At 36.3% G+C, this 18,247-nt stretch overlaps 6 protein-coding genes across 7 annotated transcripts; 4 read left to right on the forward strand and 2 right to left on the reverse strand.

Annotated features, from left to right (window-relative positions):
* The first annotated feature begins 1,084 nt into the window (after positions 1-1,084).
* On the forward strand, positions 1,085-1,633 carry LOC132790976 (pupal cuticle protein Edg-78E-like). Its single transcript, XM_060799742.1, has 2 exons — positions 1,085-1,113; positions 1,199-1,633. Exons 1-2 carry the CDS (start codon positions 1,102-1,104, stop codon positions 1,544-1,546), a joined length of 360 nt encoding a protein of 119 aa, XP_060655725.1. The 5' UTR covers positions 1,085-1,101; the 3' UTR covers positions 1,547-1,633.
* Positions 1,634-4,778: 3,145 nt separating this feature from the next.
* On the forward strand, positions 4,779-5,228 carry LOC132788249 (cuticular protein 47Eg-like). The gene is made up of 2 exons (XM_060795581.1): positions 4,779-4,790; positions 4,875-5,228. The coding sequence occupies exons 1-2, from the start codon at positions 4,779-4,781 to the stop codon at positions 5,226-5,228; spliced, it is 366 nt and encodes a 121-aa protein (XP_060651564.1).
* A 3,310-nt stretch (positions 5,229-8,538) lies between these two features.
* Positions 8,539-10,462, reverse strand: LOC132790953 (probable serine hydrolase). Its single transcript, XM_060799720.1, has 3 exons — positions 10,298-10,462; positions 9,819-9,971; positions 8,539-9,741 (listed from the first exon to the last, which is right to left on the reverse strand). The coding sequence occupies exons 2-3, from the start codon at positions 9,942-9,944 to the stop codon at positions 8,797-8,799; spliced, it is 1,071 nt and encodes a 356-aa protein (XP_060655703.1). The 5' UTR covers positions 9,945-9,971; positions 10,298-10,462; the 3' UTR covers positions 8,539-8,796.
* Positions 10,463-10,845: 383 nt separating this feature from the next.
* On the forward strand, positions 10,846-12,215 carry LOC132790954 (probable serine hydrolase). Its single transcript, XM_060799721.1, is given in 3 exon segments — positions 10,846-11,064; positions 11,126-11,530; positions 11,532-12,215. Coding segments are annotated over 3 exon segments (966 nt in total). The 5' UTR covers positions 10,846-10,995; the 3' UTR covers positions 12,024-12,215.
* Positions 12,216-12,722: 507 nt separating this feature from the next.
* On the forward strand, positions 12,723-14,851 carry LOC132788856 (probable serine hydrolase). Of its 2 annotated transcripts, none has more exons than XM_060796498.1 (2): positions 12,723-12,957; positions 13,356-14,845. In XM_060796498.1, the coding sequence occupies exons 1-2, from the start codon at positions 12,847-12,849 to the stop codon at positions 14,247-14,249; spliced, it is 1,005 nt and encodes a 334-aa protein (XP_060652481.1). In that variant the 5' UTR covers positions 12,723-12,846; the 3' UTR covers positions 14,250-14,845. The 2 variants fall into 2 exon arrangements, with proteins under 2 accessions (XP_060652481.1, XP_060652482.1); XM_060796499.1 differs by lacking the exon at positions 12,723-12,957 and adding an exon at positions 13,067-13,171 and having other exon boundaries at positions 13,356-14,851.
* Positions 14,852-15,435: 584 nt separating this feature from the next.
* LOC132788855 (polycomb group protein Pc) lies at positions 15,436-17,374 on the reverse strand. Its single transcript, XM_060796497.1, has 2 exons — positions 17,108-17,374; positions 15,436-16,653 (listed from the first exon to the last, which is right to left on the reverse strand). Exons 1-2 carry the CDS (start codon positions 17,168-17,170, stop codon positions 15,550-15,552), a joined length of 1,167 nt encoding a protein of 388 aa, XP_060652480.1. The 5' UTR covers positions 17,171-17,374; the 3' UTR covers positions 15,436-15,549.
* Positions 17,375-18,247: the final 873 nt, after the last annotated feature.

The following is an 18,247-nucleotide window of genomic DNA, read 5'->3' on the forward strand; positions in this document are numbered from 1 at the left end:
ATATATATGTACAAATAATTTCCAATATTTGTATATTTATATTTATTATAAAGATTATTAATTGTTTTATTTATATTGATACTTTTGATGCTAATTATAAAAATAAAATAAAGAAAAGCTTCAGCTTGTAACAAAAATAAAATAAAATTTATATATTTGCCTAGACATTTTCACAAATGAGCTTTTCATTCATTTATAGTTTTGACTAATTGCAAAATTCCACATTTTAGTAAGCATATTAAGCAAATAATTGCTGTGAATTAAACGCTTAAACTCTGTGTTATTGTGTTAGAGTATTTCAAGAATTTTCAAATGCACAGCTTTTGTTCTAATTAAAATGTTTGTGTTAATGACATTTAAAATTTGACAAGGAACATCTTGTTTGATGGTGCTAATATTATATATTGGCAATAAGGAAATAGTTAGATATGTAGATATCTTAATACAAAACACTTTTAAGTTGCGGAATGTCGTCGATGACATTCTAATTTATGTTGACGAAATGTGCCACTTAAGCTCATCAAATGAAATGATGATTTTTGTAGGCTACGTGATGTTTTCAATGTTTATTAAATTAGATCAATACTTGCAATTAATTTGTATTGTCTTTATGATTTATGTAGACAAAATATGTAAGGAAATGCGTTTGATTAATCATCTTGTATGGGCAGCGATGGCCTTTTGAAATATGATCTATTTAGAGGCAACGATGCCTCCACTCTTAAATGAAGCTTGATTATATCAATATTTACTCTTAAATAATGCCTACCTCTCATATTCATATTTGGCTAATATAAACACTAACCTGCATATGCATGCATGATTTAATTTTATAGCCATTTGCTTTTTGTTCGAAATATGCATACACACATACACATACACACTTAAGTTTAGTGCTATTTAGTACAACGCGTCGACGGCGTTCGCTTTGGTCTTCTGCGCCGGATTAGATGATGATGTTGATGTTGCTTGATGGCAGCGACTGCGTTGCCGACTGCGAAGCAAACGCTGCGTTGGCGACAGCGTCTAAGCTAAGCGGTATAAAAGGCTTTGGCACGCAAAGTGAAGCACACATTGAGAATTAGAGACAACACAAGCAACATGTTCAAGCTGGTAAGTGGAGCGACGCTTAACGAATGGAAACACAACAGAGGATAATAACTCATCATCATCATCATTATCATCATTTTGAAAACAGTCCGTTTGCCTTATTGCCGCCCTGGCCATCTCCGCCGTCTATGCTGACCACATTAACAAGGATGCCCAAATTGTGAGGGAGACCAACGATGCTGCCGATGCCGAAGGCAACTATGCTTATGCTTTCGAAACATCGAATGGCATTGCCGCACAGGAGGCTGGAAATGGTGCCGGAGTCTCTGGATCTGTTAGCTACGTTTCGGAGGATGGAACTCCAATCAGCTGGACCTACACCGCTGATGAAAATGGATACCATCCCGTTGGCGATCATTTGCCCACACCTCCCCCAATCCCAGAGGCAATCATCAGAGCTTTGGAATACATCCAGTCTCATCCTCATCAAGAGTAATTGTTAATGGTAGTATATAGACTAGACATCATATCATATCGTGCAATAAACCAAAAACTGAACTTGATATTTGATCAAGTGATGAACAGTGTTTAAATTCAAAAAGAAAATCTACTTTTATTCCTTAAAGCATTTGCAAAATAGGCAACATAAAAATGTGAGAAGCACACGTAGAAATTCATATTTAAATTTATTCTTTATATCATAATTACATATTTTAAGTCGCCGACGTTTTGAGAATGCACCAGCTATTATCTAATTTCCCATCCATTTTAGTATTTCGAATTTGTTGCTAGGGATTGTCGTCGAGCAAGTTTGTGTTCTAAGTCTTTTGTTTTTGCACGTGCTGAAACGAACCACAGAATTGAAGCGTAATGGATTGACGTCACTTAATAGCCATTTTATTAGCCAAAATGTAAGGTGCGACTGAGATCGTTTTACACATACTATACGATGAGCTAAAAGCGAACTAGACCATAATGGCAATGGTCTAATTTATTGGCCAGTCACTAGACGCTAGATATGCTAATATGAACTTGACGATTTTCGACGAAGAATTTTATTCATTTGCCTAATTAAATAATTAAACTGGTTTACCCACATGCTAAAGTGACAACGAAATGGAAATTTATATTCATGATACAATAATATTAAAACCTTTGTCACTCAAAGTCAAGCACAGAAGATTGCGTTGCTGACAACAGTAGTAAGATGCTCCAGTTGGTAAGTGGATGACGCCTCAGATATAGAAGAAGTTTGATGGAAAATCCCTAAACATTATTTCGTCTCCATTTTTGCAGCGCTCTTCGTGAGTGCCAAGGTGAAGAGATTGTTCAAGTCGAGGAATACAATTTAGTTGTAAATGGCATCTTGCTACAAAACTTCAAAAAGTATCACTGCATAAAATCCGCTGATTCAAAGGGACTTTAGGCCAATTTTGCTTTGAGTTTCCCGACAGAACATAGCAGAGACTTACAATTTTCGCTGACAAAAATGAATTCCAACTCCAACGAATGATATTAAGAAGGCACTGGAATATTTTAGCTCTAATTCATCAAAAGAACTATAAATAAAAATATAATTTTATTGCAAAACAAAAGTTCAATTAAAAGCTGACACCAAGCTATCAATCAATTAAAAACCAAAAAAAAAAAAAACAAATTATTAATTGATGAATCGCAACATTAATTTTGCTTTAATAATAGGCCGTTATTCCAAAACATTAGAGTTTTAGGTTTTTATTCAGCTTGAATTTAAATGTTGATTAAAAATAATTGATGTTGATGTGTCTCCTGTGTTTACTCAATCACATTTAACAAATATTTAGGAAACTGCGAATCATTTAGCAGAAAGATATCTTCGCTTAAGGAGCTCTTTTTCCACCTAAACGCGTAAGACGGTGCTTCATTAATGAAATACTAAGTCTTAAAAAATGCAGTGTTTTATTGTTTTCTGTTTACTTTGGTAGCAGCATTTTGAACCAATAGACGTATATTTTATTTATATACTCTAATTTAATATTATTTCCTTGAGCTTTAAATAAGATCTAAATTTTCATCTTATCATTTCTACATTTTACAATTATTCGTAATATATAATAATAATAATACAATAATAAATACAGAAACACTTAAATCCTAATATCAACGTGGATGAAGATTTCAAAAACGTCATTGACAAAAACTAACTAATTAACTAACCCAACTAGTTTGGTGACATGTAAAATGTTAAATTTTTAATGTTAAAATATATAAAATATAGAATTTAAATTGAACTAAAACTATTTAAACTAGATTAAACGATTCTTATTCAAAATCCACATTCCATTGAGGTATTTATAAGACGAATGCTGCATAATACAAGTAAGAAAGAAACAGTCGAGTGTACATACACTTCGCATAGGCACAAAGTTATAATAACCTTCTACCCTATAGGTATAAAAATCATATGCAAATATTATTTCGCTTAATTTTTTTATTCTTGTTTCCTATTGCTGCGCAAATATAATACAAATTATAAGTTTTTGTAAAGTAAATAAATATTTTCCAACTCCATATTGCATTAAAACACATTCACAAAATATAAAGTTAGTAGTTTATGACTTTGCGGAGTTTGTAGTTAGCAAATTTCTAACGAAAACTAAACGATTTAAAATTGAATAGAACAGCACAAAATTCTAATATCCTGTTCACTTTTAATAATTTCAAATTTTAATTTTCAAAACAAGTTCGTGTTCTCAGTCATTTGATTTGCCTATCCGAACGTCTAAGAATAGAATGAGAAAGATGAAAGATATTCCTTTGGCTCTGAAAATAAATATTTGATAGGCCGAGGTTGAAGGGTGACTGACATGGTTTGACGCACATGAGGAGTCGCTGTCGATCCAGACAGTGAACTAATTAAATGACCCGTCACATGTTTTAATGCTAATGCGAACTTAAGAATAGTCAAGTCATGCTTCTTCTTAGTTAAATAACTAAATAACTAAACTGGTTAGACCACAAACGAAATAGCCAATGAAGTCGAAAATGAAACTAAAATAGTTTTTGGCTTTAGTTCGCAATTTTCATTTGGTTTTATTTTTGTTTTTTCGTAGCTGTTATTTCCACCAATCAAAGTGAAGTTGAATATTAAATGTTCTGTCAGATACTTGACAGAGTCAATCTTTCTTCTCGCACGCGGTGGAAAAAAATAACAACAATAGCTTCAGATGTTTGATGACGTTAGCGATGATCCAAGAAGAAGATTCGCCAAAGTAAAGCCGAAGAATTCCACTTTAGGCTTATTCTATGCTAATAAGCCTAATTAAGAGGGCTGCTAGAAAAGTTTCTGAATTGAAAATGACGTTATAAATTGTCTGGGCAGAACATTTTCGTTATAAATTTAAAGACATATACAAACTTATTTAATTAAATATTATGTTTTTTATATAGCACATTGTTTATCCAAGTTATTGTTCAAATTGTTGCAAAAAGTTAATCGACAATTTTATTCAACTATTCCGAAAATAAATAAATTCGTAAATGTTTTAGACTGCCCCTTATTGTTTTTTGCTTAGATTAAATAAATTTGTGTTGCTTTTGTATCCGCCCTAGCCCTGCATATTAATGTTATTATTATGTTTATCAAAACCAGTTGATTATAGAAAATAGAGACGCCACATTCAGTGGGTATAAAAAGCCTATGTTCGTCAGATTTAACCACACATTGTAAATTAACCAACTGAAGCAAGATGTTCAAGCTGGTAAGTTAAAGACACATTCTGATGGAAGGAAACATATCACACTGCAGGATATTAGAAAATTAATAATTCATTATTCCTTTACAGTCCCTTTGCCTTATTGCCGCTCTGGTCGTTTGCGCCCAAGCAAACTATGAAACTGATGTGTTGAGATCAGAATCGGAAGTCAATGTTGACAGTTTCAATATCGCCCAAGAGTTGGCTGATGGCCAAAAACAACTACAGAAAGGACAGCTGAAGAGTGTAGGCGAGGAACAAGCCCTTGTCCAACAAGGAGAATTCGGCTGGACCGCTCCAGAAGGAAACCAAATTTCAGTCAGCTACGTCGCTGATGAGAATGGATATCAACCTGTTGCCGAGCATTTGCCCACACCTCCTCCAATTCCTGCCTACATCTTGAAGGCAATCGAATACATCAATGCTCACCCACCAAAAGAATAGATATTTTTACTTACTATAGTAAAAACAAGATAAAATTATATAAAAAAAAAATGTAAATACAGGAGAATTTTGTTATTAAATTAAATTTTTTTCTATATACATACATATACATCATTCTGAGAAATAAGTATCTCTCGGAGTGATATTCTTTAGTAAATATTTAAATTTCTTTTTTCCACATATGTAGGTCATTATTAAATGGATGGCTTCACGTCACTAACTGCATTTTCAGAAATCCAAAGAGGTAAAGTAATATCGAAATTATCTTTTCTTATAGATTTGTCATACAAATTTTCTCATAGGATTTAAGAGAGCTGCAGTCGGATGAAATTTCGCAAACTGTTTTCTATAAGAATTTCAGGATCCTAACTCTTAGCCCTTGATGTTATTAGTCAGCCAGTCAATCAGTTAGTCAGGACAAGCAAAAATTTAATTAAATTAATAATTTTTCTTCAACAAAAAAGAAATGCAGTAAAAAACAGCTTAACATAAAATCTTAATCTAACTAGGATTTTTTATATTTTTTTATATAAACCCTAGTTATGTCTTAATTGTTACACGAATTATTAGTTAATATTAGATAATTTTAATTTCGCAAAAGTGAACTCATCTCTCAAATAAATAGTTTTGAAATACAATTGTTTCTCAAACAATTACAAAATATTATACTTTATTAAATTGGAAAGGCGGAATAGGGTGTGGCCTAATATTAAATCAAACTTAATAGATGTCGTGCTTAAAACTTGATGTATGTATATTGTCTTATTGGCTTTAAGATTAGACGTGAGACAGACGCGTCTATATCGCGTAGACTGTTCACGCTGATCAAGCATGTATATATACGAAGTTATATATGTGTTTGTGAAGTTTTAGCAACCGTGTGTTTGTGGTGTTGCTAGCAAAAGCTTCAGCTTCCTACTGACGATCAGTTTTCATATTAATAATAAATACAAAATAATATGTCTTGAGCTACATTTAATGGGAAACCATTAATCAAAGTGTAAAGCAGACGCTGCCTGACACTCTGAACTCGCACAGGAATTAACGCATGTGTTGCGATTGGTCGAGGTGAAAAATGTTTAAAGTAAAGTCGCTCTAGCATACGCATTTAACGAAACATCCGACGGAAATTTATTCATACAGATGTGGAAGCTGCATGGCCAACAACTCGACTCTTCTCTCTCGCACCTTATTTATTTTTTTTTATTTCTCTTCTTCAAAATAATAATGTACATACATATTTAATTTGTCATTTCAATGTAAATCCGACAGCTGACCGCCAAAAATGGTAAAACCAGAAAGCGAAAAACAAAAAAACATGAATACAAAAAACACAACGAAATAAATACCAAGAAAGAGTCTAAAACGTGATGCAACTGTGCTTGGACACCAAACGGGTTTGCCGGTTATTAACACTTTCGCTGCTGCCTGCGGATTCTACTGGACCCAATGTAGGTCAACTGATGTTCCCTTTATACCAACCAGCCCTACATCTCCGCACACGTAATATGCAATGAACGCAATTAACCCATTAAGGCTCGATTGGGTTAAAATGACCCGTTAATCATTGGGCAAATGTGAAGCTCAATATTACATTTCGTAATAATTAACACAAAATATGAAGATATTATTGAATTAAGAAATACATTGGTGGGATAACTGTGTTGATATAATAAAGCGTTAACTCCCGATTCGTAATTAACACTAAGTATGAAAATATTATTGAATAAAGAAATACATTGTTGGCATAACTGTATTTAAATAATAAAGCTTTCAGTTCCGTTTCGATTTTATGTTTATAATATAGAAAAATGAAGCTCAAATTTACATTTCATAAAAATGATCAGATAAAAACAAGTAAGAAAGCTACAGTCGAGTGCACTCGACTGTGAGATACCCGCTACCCATTTTGAATAAAAGAAATATATTTTGCGATAATTTTCTCAAAATATACCGAATATACTGCAAAAATACTAAAAATATACCAAATAGTATATTTGGTATATTGATATAGTACCGCATTCAAAATATACCATAGACGGCACAATATACCAGATTGTCATCTAAAGCAACAACCCTAGTAAGTAGACGTGTTTGCCCATACAAAAGTATTTCTTTAATAACTTCGACAATTTTCATCTGATCGCAACCAAATTTTCAGGAATCATAACTACTATAGTTATTATTATATATACCAAAATTCGCAACTCTAACTTTAAAATTACGCTTGTTACTCGATTTTTTTGATTTTCGGGGGCGGAAGTGGGCGTGGCAAAAATTTGAAACAAACTTGATCTGCGTGCAAACATAACAAATGCTGTCGAAAAAAAAATTATAGCTCTATCTCTTATAGTCTCTGAGATCTAGGTGTTCATACGGACGGACGGACAGACACACAGACACACAGACACACAGACGGACAGACGGACAGACGGACATGGCTAGATCGTCTCGGCTGTTAACGCTGATCAAGAATATATATACTTTATAGGGTCGGAGATGCCTCCTTCTACCTGTTACATACATTTCCTGCCGGCACAAAGTTATAATACCCTTCTACCCTATGGGTAGCGGGTATAAAAACTGATATACAAAATTTCTTCTTTAACTCAATTTTATATTTTACAGAAATTTTCAGAAATGTTTTAAATGTGATCCTTTTTATTATTATTATATCCAATAGAAAATTTTGAAAGAATTCCTTAATTTCTGTAAATTCAGAAAAAGAAAAGTTTAATTTTATATTTTATACGAATTTTAAGAAGTTAACTATGTTGCTGCTTTCATTAAATTTCCGTTGGATTTAAATGAAGACTTTTTTTTTTTAAATTTCATCAGTCATATTAAAGAAAAGCGCAAATTTATATTTTATAGTTATTATCACAATGTTTACAAAATACATTTCTATTTTTAGAATGTCTAATGCAAATTGTAAAACTATAAAATTTTGCCCTAATCATAGTTGTCGATCCAAAAAATAGCGCAATTGAACCATTTTTAGGAATAATCTTTTACTTTTCAATATTTAATAGAAAATGATGTACAAATTTATTTTGCCCCAAACTCAGAAATCATCTTAAATAAAAGCTCAATTTTACATTTTAAACAAATATTCAAATTTGCATAAATTCAAATGAGATGATATACAACAAGTTTTTCATTGCTATAATATTGGCAGCCTCTTCAGGGAAAAAGCTCTTAAGCGGTTAACAGCATAGCAACAGTCAGATGAAGTAAAATGTCAATGCTGGTCGACTGTATAACCAGTTCCTCGTTATCCTTCACAACACAAATTGAAGCGAACAACCTCTTGTTGATTACATACATAAATATGTATATACATATATTTGTAATTTGTTGTATATAAAGGCACATTGTACATAAGTAATTTTGACAGAGACACAGACTCTGTCCTTTAACAGTAAAAATCAACAATTAAGTAATGTATAAAAATAAAGAGTTGTTGCATCGATACCCAGAATCGTTGATGCGCAACAATAAATAGGCCCCCTGTGACTATGGATTTGTATACTGAAGCATTGCAGTAAGCTGTGAATGATATTGCTTCCTATAGCTTGTTTTGTGCAGCCTCCTTGGCTTGTCGACGCGCAGCGTCAGCGGCTGCTGGCCCAAAGCGTTGAATGAAGTTATTGACCGGACCGATAATGGCCTCCGGATTGTTCATGTGCAAATGATGCGAGCCATTTGCCTCCACATACTCAAAATTGGGCTTTTTGATCAACACTTCCATCACTTCATCATAGTATTTCTTGTCCTCGAAATACGATGATTGCAGACCCTTTATGAATAGATATGGACAAGTAATACGCTGGGCCATTTCCACGCACAATTCCTGCGAACCGATTGCATAATTATAGAACTTCAGACGGCGATCGCGACAGAAGAAATACTTGTCGGGGTATTTGCCCGACTTTTGAATATTTCTCGCCAGCATATGCTTGCAAAGCTCCTTGTTGACGGAATGAAAGGTGCCGATGTATACGCGCTCGATGAGTTCGTCGTATGTGTAGCTGGGCGGCTCATTTTTACTCCGATTACGTTCATCCTCGCGAAGAAATTCATCGAGACGCGTTTCCATGGTGCGAATAACGGATGGATAGGGACGTTGATGTGGTTTCAAGGCATCAATGCCAATGATCATATCGACTTTATCGGGAAAGACGGCAGCAAACACAAAGCATATGATCGATGACATGGAATGGCCAACGAGTGAGACCTTCTCCCATTTGTATTGCTTCATGATAAGTCTTATCACATACAGATTATCCACGGAATTGTAATAGCAACCATCTGGCAGCCGCGAAGACAGGCCGTGCCCCGGTAAATCCACTGACAAAAACGCCACGTCCGGAGATAGCAACGGCACCAGCAAATCATATGTGCCGGCATTATCTTGCCACCCATGTAGACCGAGTATTGGCTGTACATTTTGTGGCCCATACCATTTGCCCGCAATGTGGCCCCACGGCACCTTTATGGTAATCTCGGAAAACTGCAATATGGTTGAATATTTGATCAGTCTCAGCGTCTCGTGATCGGCAACAGATCAAAGTACACACTAATACTTACGGGTCTCGTTGGCGCTTCGCCAGTCAGATCGCCAGCATGTCGATAGCGTTGGTTCAGATTTAGTTCCACATTGCCGCCGTCACCGCTGCTGTTGCTGCTGTCATTATCCTTAAACTCAAACTCCATGCTGCTGCTTCTGCTGCTGTCGACCAACTGCAATTTAGAATTGCAAAAGACGAATGTGCTTTAATTCCAAAGTTTAATCATATTAAACAAAAGTCCAGCGCAAAACCCTTATCAGCAATTGTTCATTGCGATTAGCTCGCATTGTTGGCGATTAGTTAGGCAAGGCGAGAAAAGCCAAAAATAAAACAAAAACACGAGCACATAATCAATGGTTGCCACGAAATTAAATTATCCATGCCATATTAACTCGATGTGGCATCAAAAAAACACAAACTTCGAACAATACACTCCAAAGGTCAAGGTCAAGCGCTGAGATTTGTTTCTCCACATTTATCACTATAACTATTACTTACGTTTGACTTTATTTTGCGGCGATATCTTTCTATTTTTATACGTAAATGCAATTTATAAATGAAATGGTGTGTTATCGTTGACGTTTCATAAATTAATAATTCTAATTAGAAAATGCCAAGAATGATACTACAGCAAACAGCTGATTATTTTGAGCGCGAGAGTGAGAGAGCGTGATAGAGATGAAACTTGTGGGACTCGTAACAAAACATTTGAATACAACTAAACGATATCGATAAGTTGAATTTGTCGATTCGATTTCACTACTCGGGTATTTGAAAGAAAAGTCTTTGTTGCAATGCAACTTCAATACCAGGTACAATGTCTCGCTCAACTCCGAAATGCAACACATTAAAGTTTATGCTAAACAGGTTCTCACTGTAAAAGCTCAGACACTTTCTTGAAAATTATGTATTATTGATGATTGCAAACTTTGCTGTAGTCAACTTAAGTATTTTTCGTTAATTTGGGGTTGTGGATAGTTTTTGCGTTCTATTTAATACAAATTATCGGTGTGGCCAACATCGATATTGATATTTAAAGCTGTTGTTACTTAAGGGGTACATCGCTAATAGATGTGCGATCGTGTCGTTTGCTACACTAGTTATATGTGTGTTTAATTTATTCCAATTCACGTGTACATTGAGATATAACAAAATGAAGGGCCAACAAAGTCTGCATTTGCTGAGACAGTTGACAAATGGAACGCATCAGAGCTTCTCCCAAGCGTCTGGCTCATGGTCAAAGTGCAGCCGGCTCGCTAAGAGATGTATGTAGGTTATACAATTGCAATAATTATGTGATTGAACTTAATGCGCTCTCTATTTTAGCATGAGGATATAATCATACAAATGCCTTGGGGACACATTGCTGGCAAATGGTATGGCCGAAAAGATGTACGTCCCATTCTGGGCATCCACGGTTGGATGGACAATGCCGGCACATTTGATACGCTCGCCCCGCTGTTGCCAGCTCATCTGCCACTGCTCACGATCGATGCACCGGGTCATGGACTCTCGTCGTGGCTACCAAAGGGAACAGCTTATCACTCCATCGAATTGGTGCAACTTATGCGGCGCATCATTAAGTATTTCAATTGGGAGAAACTATCTCTATTGGGTCACTCGATGAGCTCCCTCAATGGCTTCGTATTCGGCTCAATGTTTCCAGATAAACTAGATATGTTTATTGGGTTAGACGTGATGAAGCCCCTGATTCGCAGTGAAAAAAACATTTATTAATAAACTTGCAGAGCGTCTGGAGAATAACTTGAAACTGGAGGAACGCATGCTTGAGGGTACTGAGCCGCCTTCATATGAGTGGGATAAACTGGTGGAACGAATGCATCTGGGAACAAGCAAGTCCATATCACTTGAGTCTTGCCAATATATATTGAAGAGAAGCTGCAACCCCTCCAAACAAGATCCGAATCGATTCTACTTTTCGCATGACAATCGTGTAAAGGCAGCCTTTGTCTACACGCTCTCCAATGAGACTGTGTTGGAGATGGCGGCACGCATCAATGTCCCGTATCTTTTTATAAAAGCCCTACAGGCTCCCTACTACGAAGACAAGAAGTATTACAATGCCGCACTGGATGTTCTGCGCAAAAATCCGCAATTCGAATACTACGAGGTCGAGGGATCTCACCATGTGCATCTCAATGAACCCGAGAAAGTAGCGCCTTTAATCAACGCGTTCATTAACAAATATAGACCAGATGTGTGAAATTTAATAGTCAAGATTCCTAGTATAAACTGTAAATAGATACTCATAGAAAATTACATTGTTTTGATACAAAAATGTTTGGAGATAAGTAAAAGTAATCAAGAAGCATAATTGCAATGTCAATAATATTACGAATAAGTGCCATGTAATGCTGACTCTTAAAAAATAAAGAATTCGAATCAAATCCAAAGTTCAAATTGACAGATTTGTCTGCTCAAAGTTCTATCATTTTTGCTTATGTAAATGACGCCTACACTTTCCTTAAATATGACGATTACAATCAGATATAGGTCTAGAAAATTCTTACTATAATTAGTACCAATAATCAGTTTAAGATAGAACACAGTCCATTAGTTCAGCATTATGTTTGAATGATTGCTGCTGCATGTTTTGTTTACAATTTGTCGATAACTGATGACAAATTCGATAACTATATTTGAATGTTCATGTGTGGCCATGATGAATTCTCAATGCGTGTTTAACAATTAAAATTTGAATCTAAGTTCATTTATTTTATCAATTATAAACAGCATTATTTTTAAGGATATTAATATTTTAAATGCAATTACAAAACATTGCTATTTACTTGCTTCTTTGTACTTTTTTATATTAATGAATATTGTCTAGGGTATTTATGGGTCGGGGCACAGCTGTCTTTGCGTCACTATTCGATTAAGGTTCATCACTAGCACACTGATACACTTTTGATCATATGTTTTAATTTCGTTTGAGCAAGTGCACGTTAGCTGTAGTTGTTGCCGCCAGTGATATTATTCAATACGTTTGGCACACACAAAGTGTAATACTCACTACAAAAACTCAAATGAAGGGTCCAAGGAGTCTCCTGAGCCTGCTGGCAAGTGGAGCACAGCATAGTCTACGTCACGCTCACGGTCAAAGTTCAGCGAATAACTTGAAGGCGCTCACAAAACATGTAGGTGACACACACAGTGACTAACTAAATTATGGGCACAGTTAAATATTTGAAATAAAAGGAATAACGTCATTAGTTAATCATAAATTTGTTGTTAATTGTATGTTTTTATTATATTAGATAGAAAACAACGTCCATAAAATTTAATGTGCTTGTGCTGTGTCAATAATTAAGCTTATCACCATATTCATCGAGATATATTTGCGAAAACAACGTAAGCAAGATTTATTAGCATTTTTGTTGTGTACAATTATGTTATACAATAATAATTGAGCGTAACATGTTGTATTAAAAAACTTTCTCTTGTAAATTTCGCTTAAGTTATGTATATTCGCAAATAGATATTTCATCATCACTAATTTTTGTTGAATCATACTAACATCTCTTTTTTTTTGCAGTACGAGGAAGTCAGCATCCCGGTGCCTTGGGGCCACATTGCAGGCAAATGGTATGGCCCGAAGCATGTTCGTCCCATTCTGGGCATGCACGGCTGGCAGGACAATGCCGGTACCTTCGATACGCTTGCTCCGCTGCTGCCCAATCACCTGCCATTGCTCAGCATCGATGCACCTGGCCATGGACTGTCATCGTGGTTACCAAATGGCGTCATGTATCACTCCATTGATTATGTGCACATGATTCTGCGCATTATGGAAGAGTATAATTGGGACAAGGTATCCATATTGGGTCACTCGATGAGCTCGTTCAATGGCTTTGTGTTCAGTGCCCTGTTCCCCGATAAAGTGGATACGTTCATTGGCCTCGACATTCTTAAGCCACCCATACGCAATAGTAAACAAATTGTGGATGCATTGTCCGAACGTCTGGAGGGTTCGATGAAGCTAGAGCGAAGGTTACGCAGCGGTGGCGAACCACCAGCTTATGAATGGGATCAACTGGTGGAACGACTGCATCAAGGCTCCAACAAGTCGATCGATATGGAGGCATGCAAGTACCTGTTGCAGCGCAATGTTAAACCCTCGAGTCATGAGCCGCACAAGTATTACTTTTCGCGGGACAATCGACTGAAGACCTCTCAGTTCTACACTCTCTCACTTGAAGTTGTGCTGGAGATGGCTGCACGTATTAAGGCGCCACATCTGTTTATCAAAGCTCTGCAGGCTCCTTACTATGAGGATAAGAAATATTATGATGCCACGATGGAGGTGCTGCGCAAGAATCCGCTGTTCGAGTATCAAGAAGTTGAGGGATCGCATCATGTGCATCTCAATGAGCCCGAGAAGGTGGCGCATATTATCAACTCGTTTATTAACCGATGCAGACCCTTATGAGAGTGTGATAAATCCTTACTCAACTGCCCTCCCAGCACTGTACAAACTTAACCCTCCCTTAGCTAAGCTATTGTTTGATATTTAAATGTTTGACTATTGACATTTGTGGCCACAAGACGAACGAATTTAGACGATAAGAGTAATAAAAACGAAACAACATGTTGATTCTATTTAAGTTTAATTACCGTTTGATACTGGCAATAACATTAATGTTAGGATAAAATTGCAAACATTGAAAACTTTTGCGAGTTAGTTTTGTATGTTTGGAATTAGCGCCGTAACTAAAATTAACCAATAATAATAATAGTAAAATACTACGCACACAATGCTCTGAATAAACATTTCTTGGATCATTATCATCAAATTCGTAATGTTCATTGTGCGTCGTCCGTTTATTCAGAATGTAAAATGTACAGAACAATTTAAAAGAAATTGTTAACCATGTGGAAAAGTGACGATCTACGATTTTGGGGAATCTTGAGCTGTGCACGGCACAACCGAATAGATCGTCAACATTTCTCCATATCTTACAACATAAAATTAAACAATTTTTAAAAATAAATTAAATTATGCATGCGTAGTTTACAATTAGCTAATATCTAATATGATGCATTCTTACTTAAATGTATATATGTATATAATATATATATTTTTATATCATTTGTATCAGTTTTTGTGTTTCAAATCAGCAAATCTTTAAATTTAAGAATATGATGAAATAAAAAAAATATTCTGCCGATTTATAACATTCTAATATACTTAATATAATTTATATTTATATATACTTGTATATAATTGTTAATTATGCTTTTTTTTCATTTTGTATGGTTGCTTTTCATGTTCTTGTTAATATTATGTAAATGTGTATATCAAGCGTAATAGCAATTGCTTCAGTTTCGCATGGATTTGTTTGCGTTAATGAGTGTGTTTTGGTTTTTAATTTTCTGTTTTCAGATTCAAATTGTTTATAGAAAAATATACATATATGTTAAATAATTATATATACATATACTATATGGTATATATATATATAGGTGTTAATATATACTCTGCTAAACTACTAGACATATGCCCAGCATTGTTGTGCAGTCACTAAAGTTTGAGGACTGCTCAACAATCGTGGGTCTGAGCTTTTTTAAACATTGTAATAAAACAACAACTAGTTTCTAGACTAAAAATAAATACAATAAATAAATTTTTACTTAAAAAGAAAATGCTTTTCAACATTTAGCAAATCGAGATTCACTCGCTGTTGAACTATTTACAATTTCATTTTGTTTTGGAGTGCGTTGGAAAGCGCCTAAGCCACAGGCGAGGAATCGCCTTTCATGTCGCGTTCACGAAAAAATCCTCGTTCTGTTTTGCACTCGCGTATGGTGACCGTCTCCAGATTGACTGTGACATCCGTGATGACCACCCGATTCGATATGTTACACTTGGCGGGCAACCAGAAACGCGGTGGCAATGCACGCGGCGATAGCGGTGTCAATGGTTGCTTCTGGCTTAATGCCAGAGCGCCACTCAATTTTGGTATGTTATTATTTTCCGATGGTGGGGCTGTTGCCGCAGCCGCTGCTGCAGACGCCACAGATGACGACTCATCATCCTCTTCTTCGGCAAATGCTGGGGCTGTTGTTGCCGCTGCTGCGGCGGCTGATGATGATTCACTCGTCTCGGCTTCTGTGCTCTGCAGTTCCGTTTTGTTGGGCAGCGTAGTTGAATCCGTTGGCTGAGGCGTTTGTTGTGGCTTGGCTGCAGGTCCATCTGGTGAGGTTTTAATGGTGACGCCAATTTTACCCGACTCTTTGAGCACCTCAGCCTTACGCTTGGTGCCCATGAGCGGTTGATCCTCCGAACTGGAGGAATTGGTGTCTGCCTCCGGCACGAAAGAGTTGTTTTCATTGTGGGTGGAGCTGCTGTTTGATGAGGAGCTATGATCCATTCGCTGACGTTTCGATTCATGATGGTGATGATGCGTTAGCGGCGATTCGGAACGCCGATTGCTCATGCGTTCGGACTTGATGCTTTGGTTCGAATTGATGTTATGTTGCTGTTGTTGTTGCTGCTGATGATGATGGTGATGATGATGGTGGTGGTGCTTCTTTTCCTTATCCTTTTTGTTGTCATCGCCAACGGCAGCAGAGGATGTCGTTGGTGTCTGATTGCTATCGGGTACATCATCGCCGGTGAAGGTGTATTCATCTTCCTCGGATTCAGGTTCTGGATCCGGTTCCTTCTCTGTCTTCTTTTTGAGCGCTGCACCACGTTTCGAGGGCGTACCCGAGGATTTATTGCTCAGCTCATAGATGTCGATAAGGCGGCGATCCAAGATGTTCACTTCTGGCTCCCAAGTGTTATAGCGTTGATTCCAGCCCTTCCACTTGACACGATACTCCACAACACCCTGCAACAAGAGTTTTGTATGCTGATTAAATTGCATTCTCTACACTTATCTTTAAACTCTCCCAATCTCCAATCGAGTGAAAGGATCAATCCATCATGCATTCAAAAACATTTGGCGCGTACCACAAACATACACACACTCACATGCGCACTCGGCGAACTAATTGATTTTTCATCGATGCCGAAACGCAGCGCAGCAAAAACAAAAACATCACGCATATACAAACACACTCACACACGCATAGCGCAAATGGTGGTTGCTGCTGCTGCTGTCGAATGCAGCACGAGACATTAGCGCAGCTGCCAGCAGATGGACGATGCGAGTCTCTGCTGGAAATTTCGAAGGACATGTGACCTTGTATGTTTGTGGTGTCTTTGCTGCGCACATTTTATTTTCATATGTGGATCTTGTTATTAATATTTTGATTTTTGTTTGTTGATTTTCTAGAACATACCTTTCTAACGCGCTTCTGAATGATTTTCTCGGCAGCATAGACGCGATCGTCCGAGTTGCCCATTGTGTTGCCGTCCACTTTACCAATTTTGAGGCTTTTATTGTTCCACCGTTGAAATTGACAATAATAACAATTGATTTGTGCTTTAACTAATGTTCTTGTAGCTCAATATATGTTAAAATCTTTTACTTTTTTAACTCAAATCTGTTTAAAAACAAATTGCGACTGACATTTCACTGACTGCAAAACAATGTGGCTGTGGTGGTGAAAGCTGAAAATCAGAGTGACTGCAGTTGTTCAATTTCAAAATATACTAAAATTTATTTTTAAAGGTTTCTTGTTCTTCAGGCAAAAAATGTATTGCTCTAATTTTATGTACTTTAAAATTCGACCTTTTTTTACACTTGATTTACAACATTTACAATTTTTTAAACTTGTTTATTTACATTCGGTATATTTCAATTTTGAAATGGACTGTATTTTTACTTTTAAATATACCGTACACGGTTACACTCAGGTAGTCTAGTAGATAATCGATAAGCCGCCACAATTTATCGGTCCCATTGGGCAATTTTGTTGTGGATAGTGGATTGTATGTTTTGAGGACTGTGCTATGTGACCTGACGAGCCTAGTTGAAAGGAGCCTACAAAAAAGTGTAGCGGTATTCTAGGGTTCAATAAATTCGGTCTCTCTAATTCAAAGAGTGAGCAAAATAAATCAAATTTGCATCGTCTACGTGTGTGTTAGTGTGCAAAATGATTTTTGTACCAATCTAAATTTGTATAAACAACAATGTGATCAAATATTTTGCACTAAAAAACAAACAAATCGAAAAGCAAACGACCAAATCAATTAAATAATAGTGTTAAGTGCTCAAAACGGATAAAAAGAAAGCTGATAAATCGAAAATGTGAACACAGGCCGCTACACGACATTTACACTTGCACACACACACACACAAGAACACAGACACTTCCACACACACACGCACACACAATGACCCACAAAGGATGTGGAGTAATACGATGTTGTTGTTGCCCTTGTCAATTGGGCCTGCTTTGTCGTCATAGATTGGGTCGATGAATGGCACTAGCTGTCGCGCTCGAGCTCGGGCAGGATGCCATTGCCGTTATTGCGTT

The sequence above is a fragment of the Drosophila nasuta genome, chromosome 3 (assembly GCF_023558535.2).
Source record: "Drosophila nasuta strain 15112-1781.00 chromosome 3, ASM2355853v1, whole genome shotgun sequence".
Classification (NCBI taxonomy): Eukaryota; Metazoa; Arthropoda; class Insecta; order Diptera; family Drosophilidae; genus Drosophila; species Drosophila nasuta.

What these genes read in the sequence shown, in the direction of transcription:
- LOC132790953 (XM_060799720.1), bottom strand. Translation starts at nt 9,944, where the DNA reads ATGGAGTTTGAGTTTAAGGATAATGACAGCAGCAACAGCAGCGGTGAC. An exon ending in GCGAAGCGCCAACGAGACCC is followed by an intron (nt 9,742 to 9,818) that starts GTAAGTATTAGT and finishes ACCATATTGCAG; the next exon opens with TTTTCCGAGATTACCATAAA.
- LOC132788856 (XM_060796498.1), top strand. Translation starts at nt 12,847, where the DNA reads ATGAAGGGTCCAAGGAGTCTCCTGAGCCTGCTGGCAAGTGGAGCACAG. An exon ending in TGAAGGCGCTCACAAAACAT is followed by an intron (nt 12,958 to 13,355) that starts GTAGGTGACACA and finishes TTTTTTTTGCAG; the next exon opens with TACGAGGAAGTCAGCATCCC.
- LOC132788855 (XM_060796497.1), bottom strand. Translation starts at nt 17,170, where the DNA reads ATGGGCAACTCGGACGATCGCGTCTATGCTGCCGAGAAAATCATTCAG. An exon ending in TTCAGAAGCGCGTTAGAAAG is followed by an intron (nt 16,654 to 17,107) that starts GTATGTTCTAGA and finishes CTCTTGTTGCAG; the next exon opens with GGTGTTGTGGAGTATCGTGT.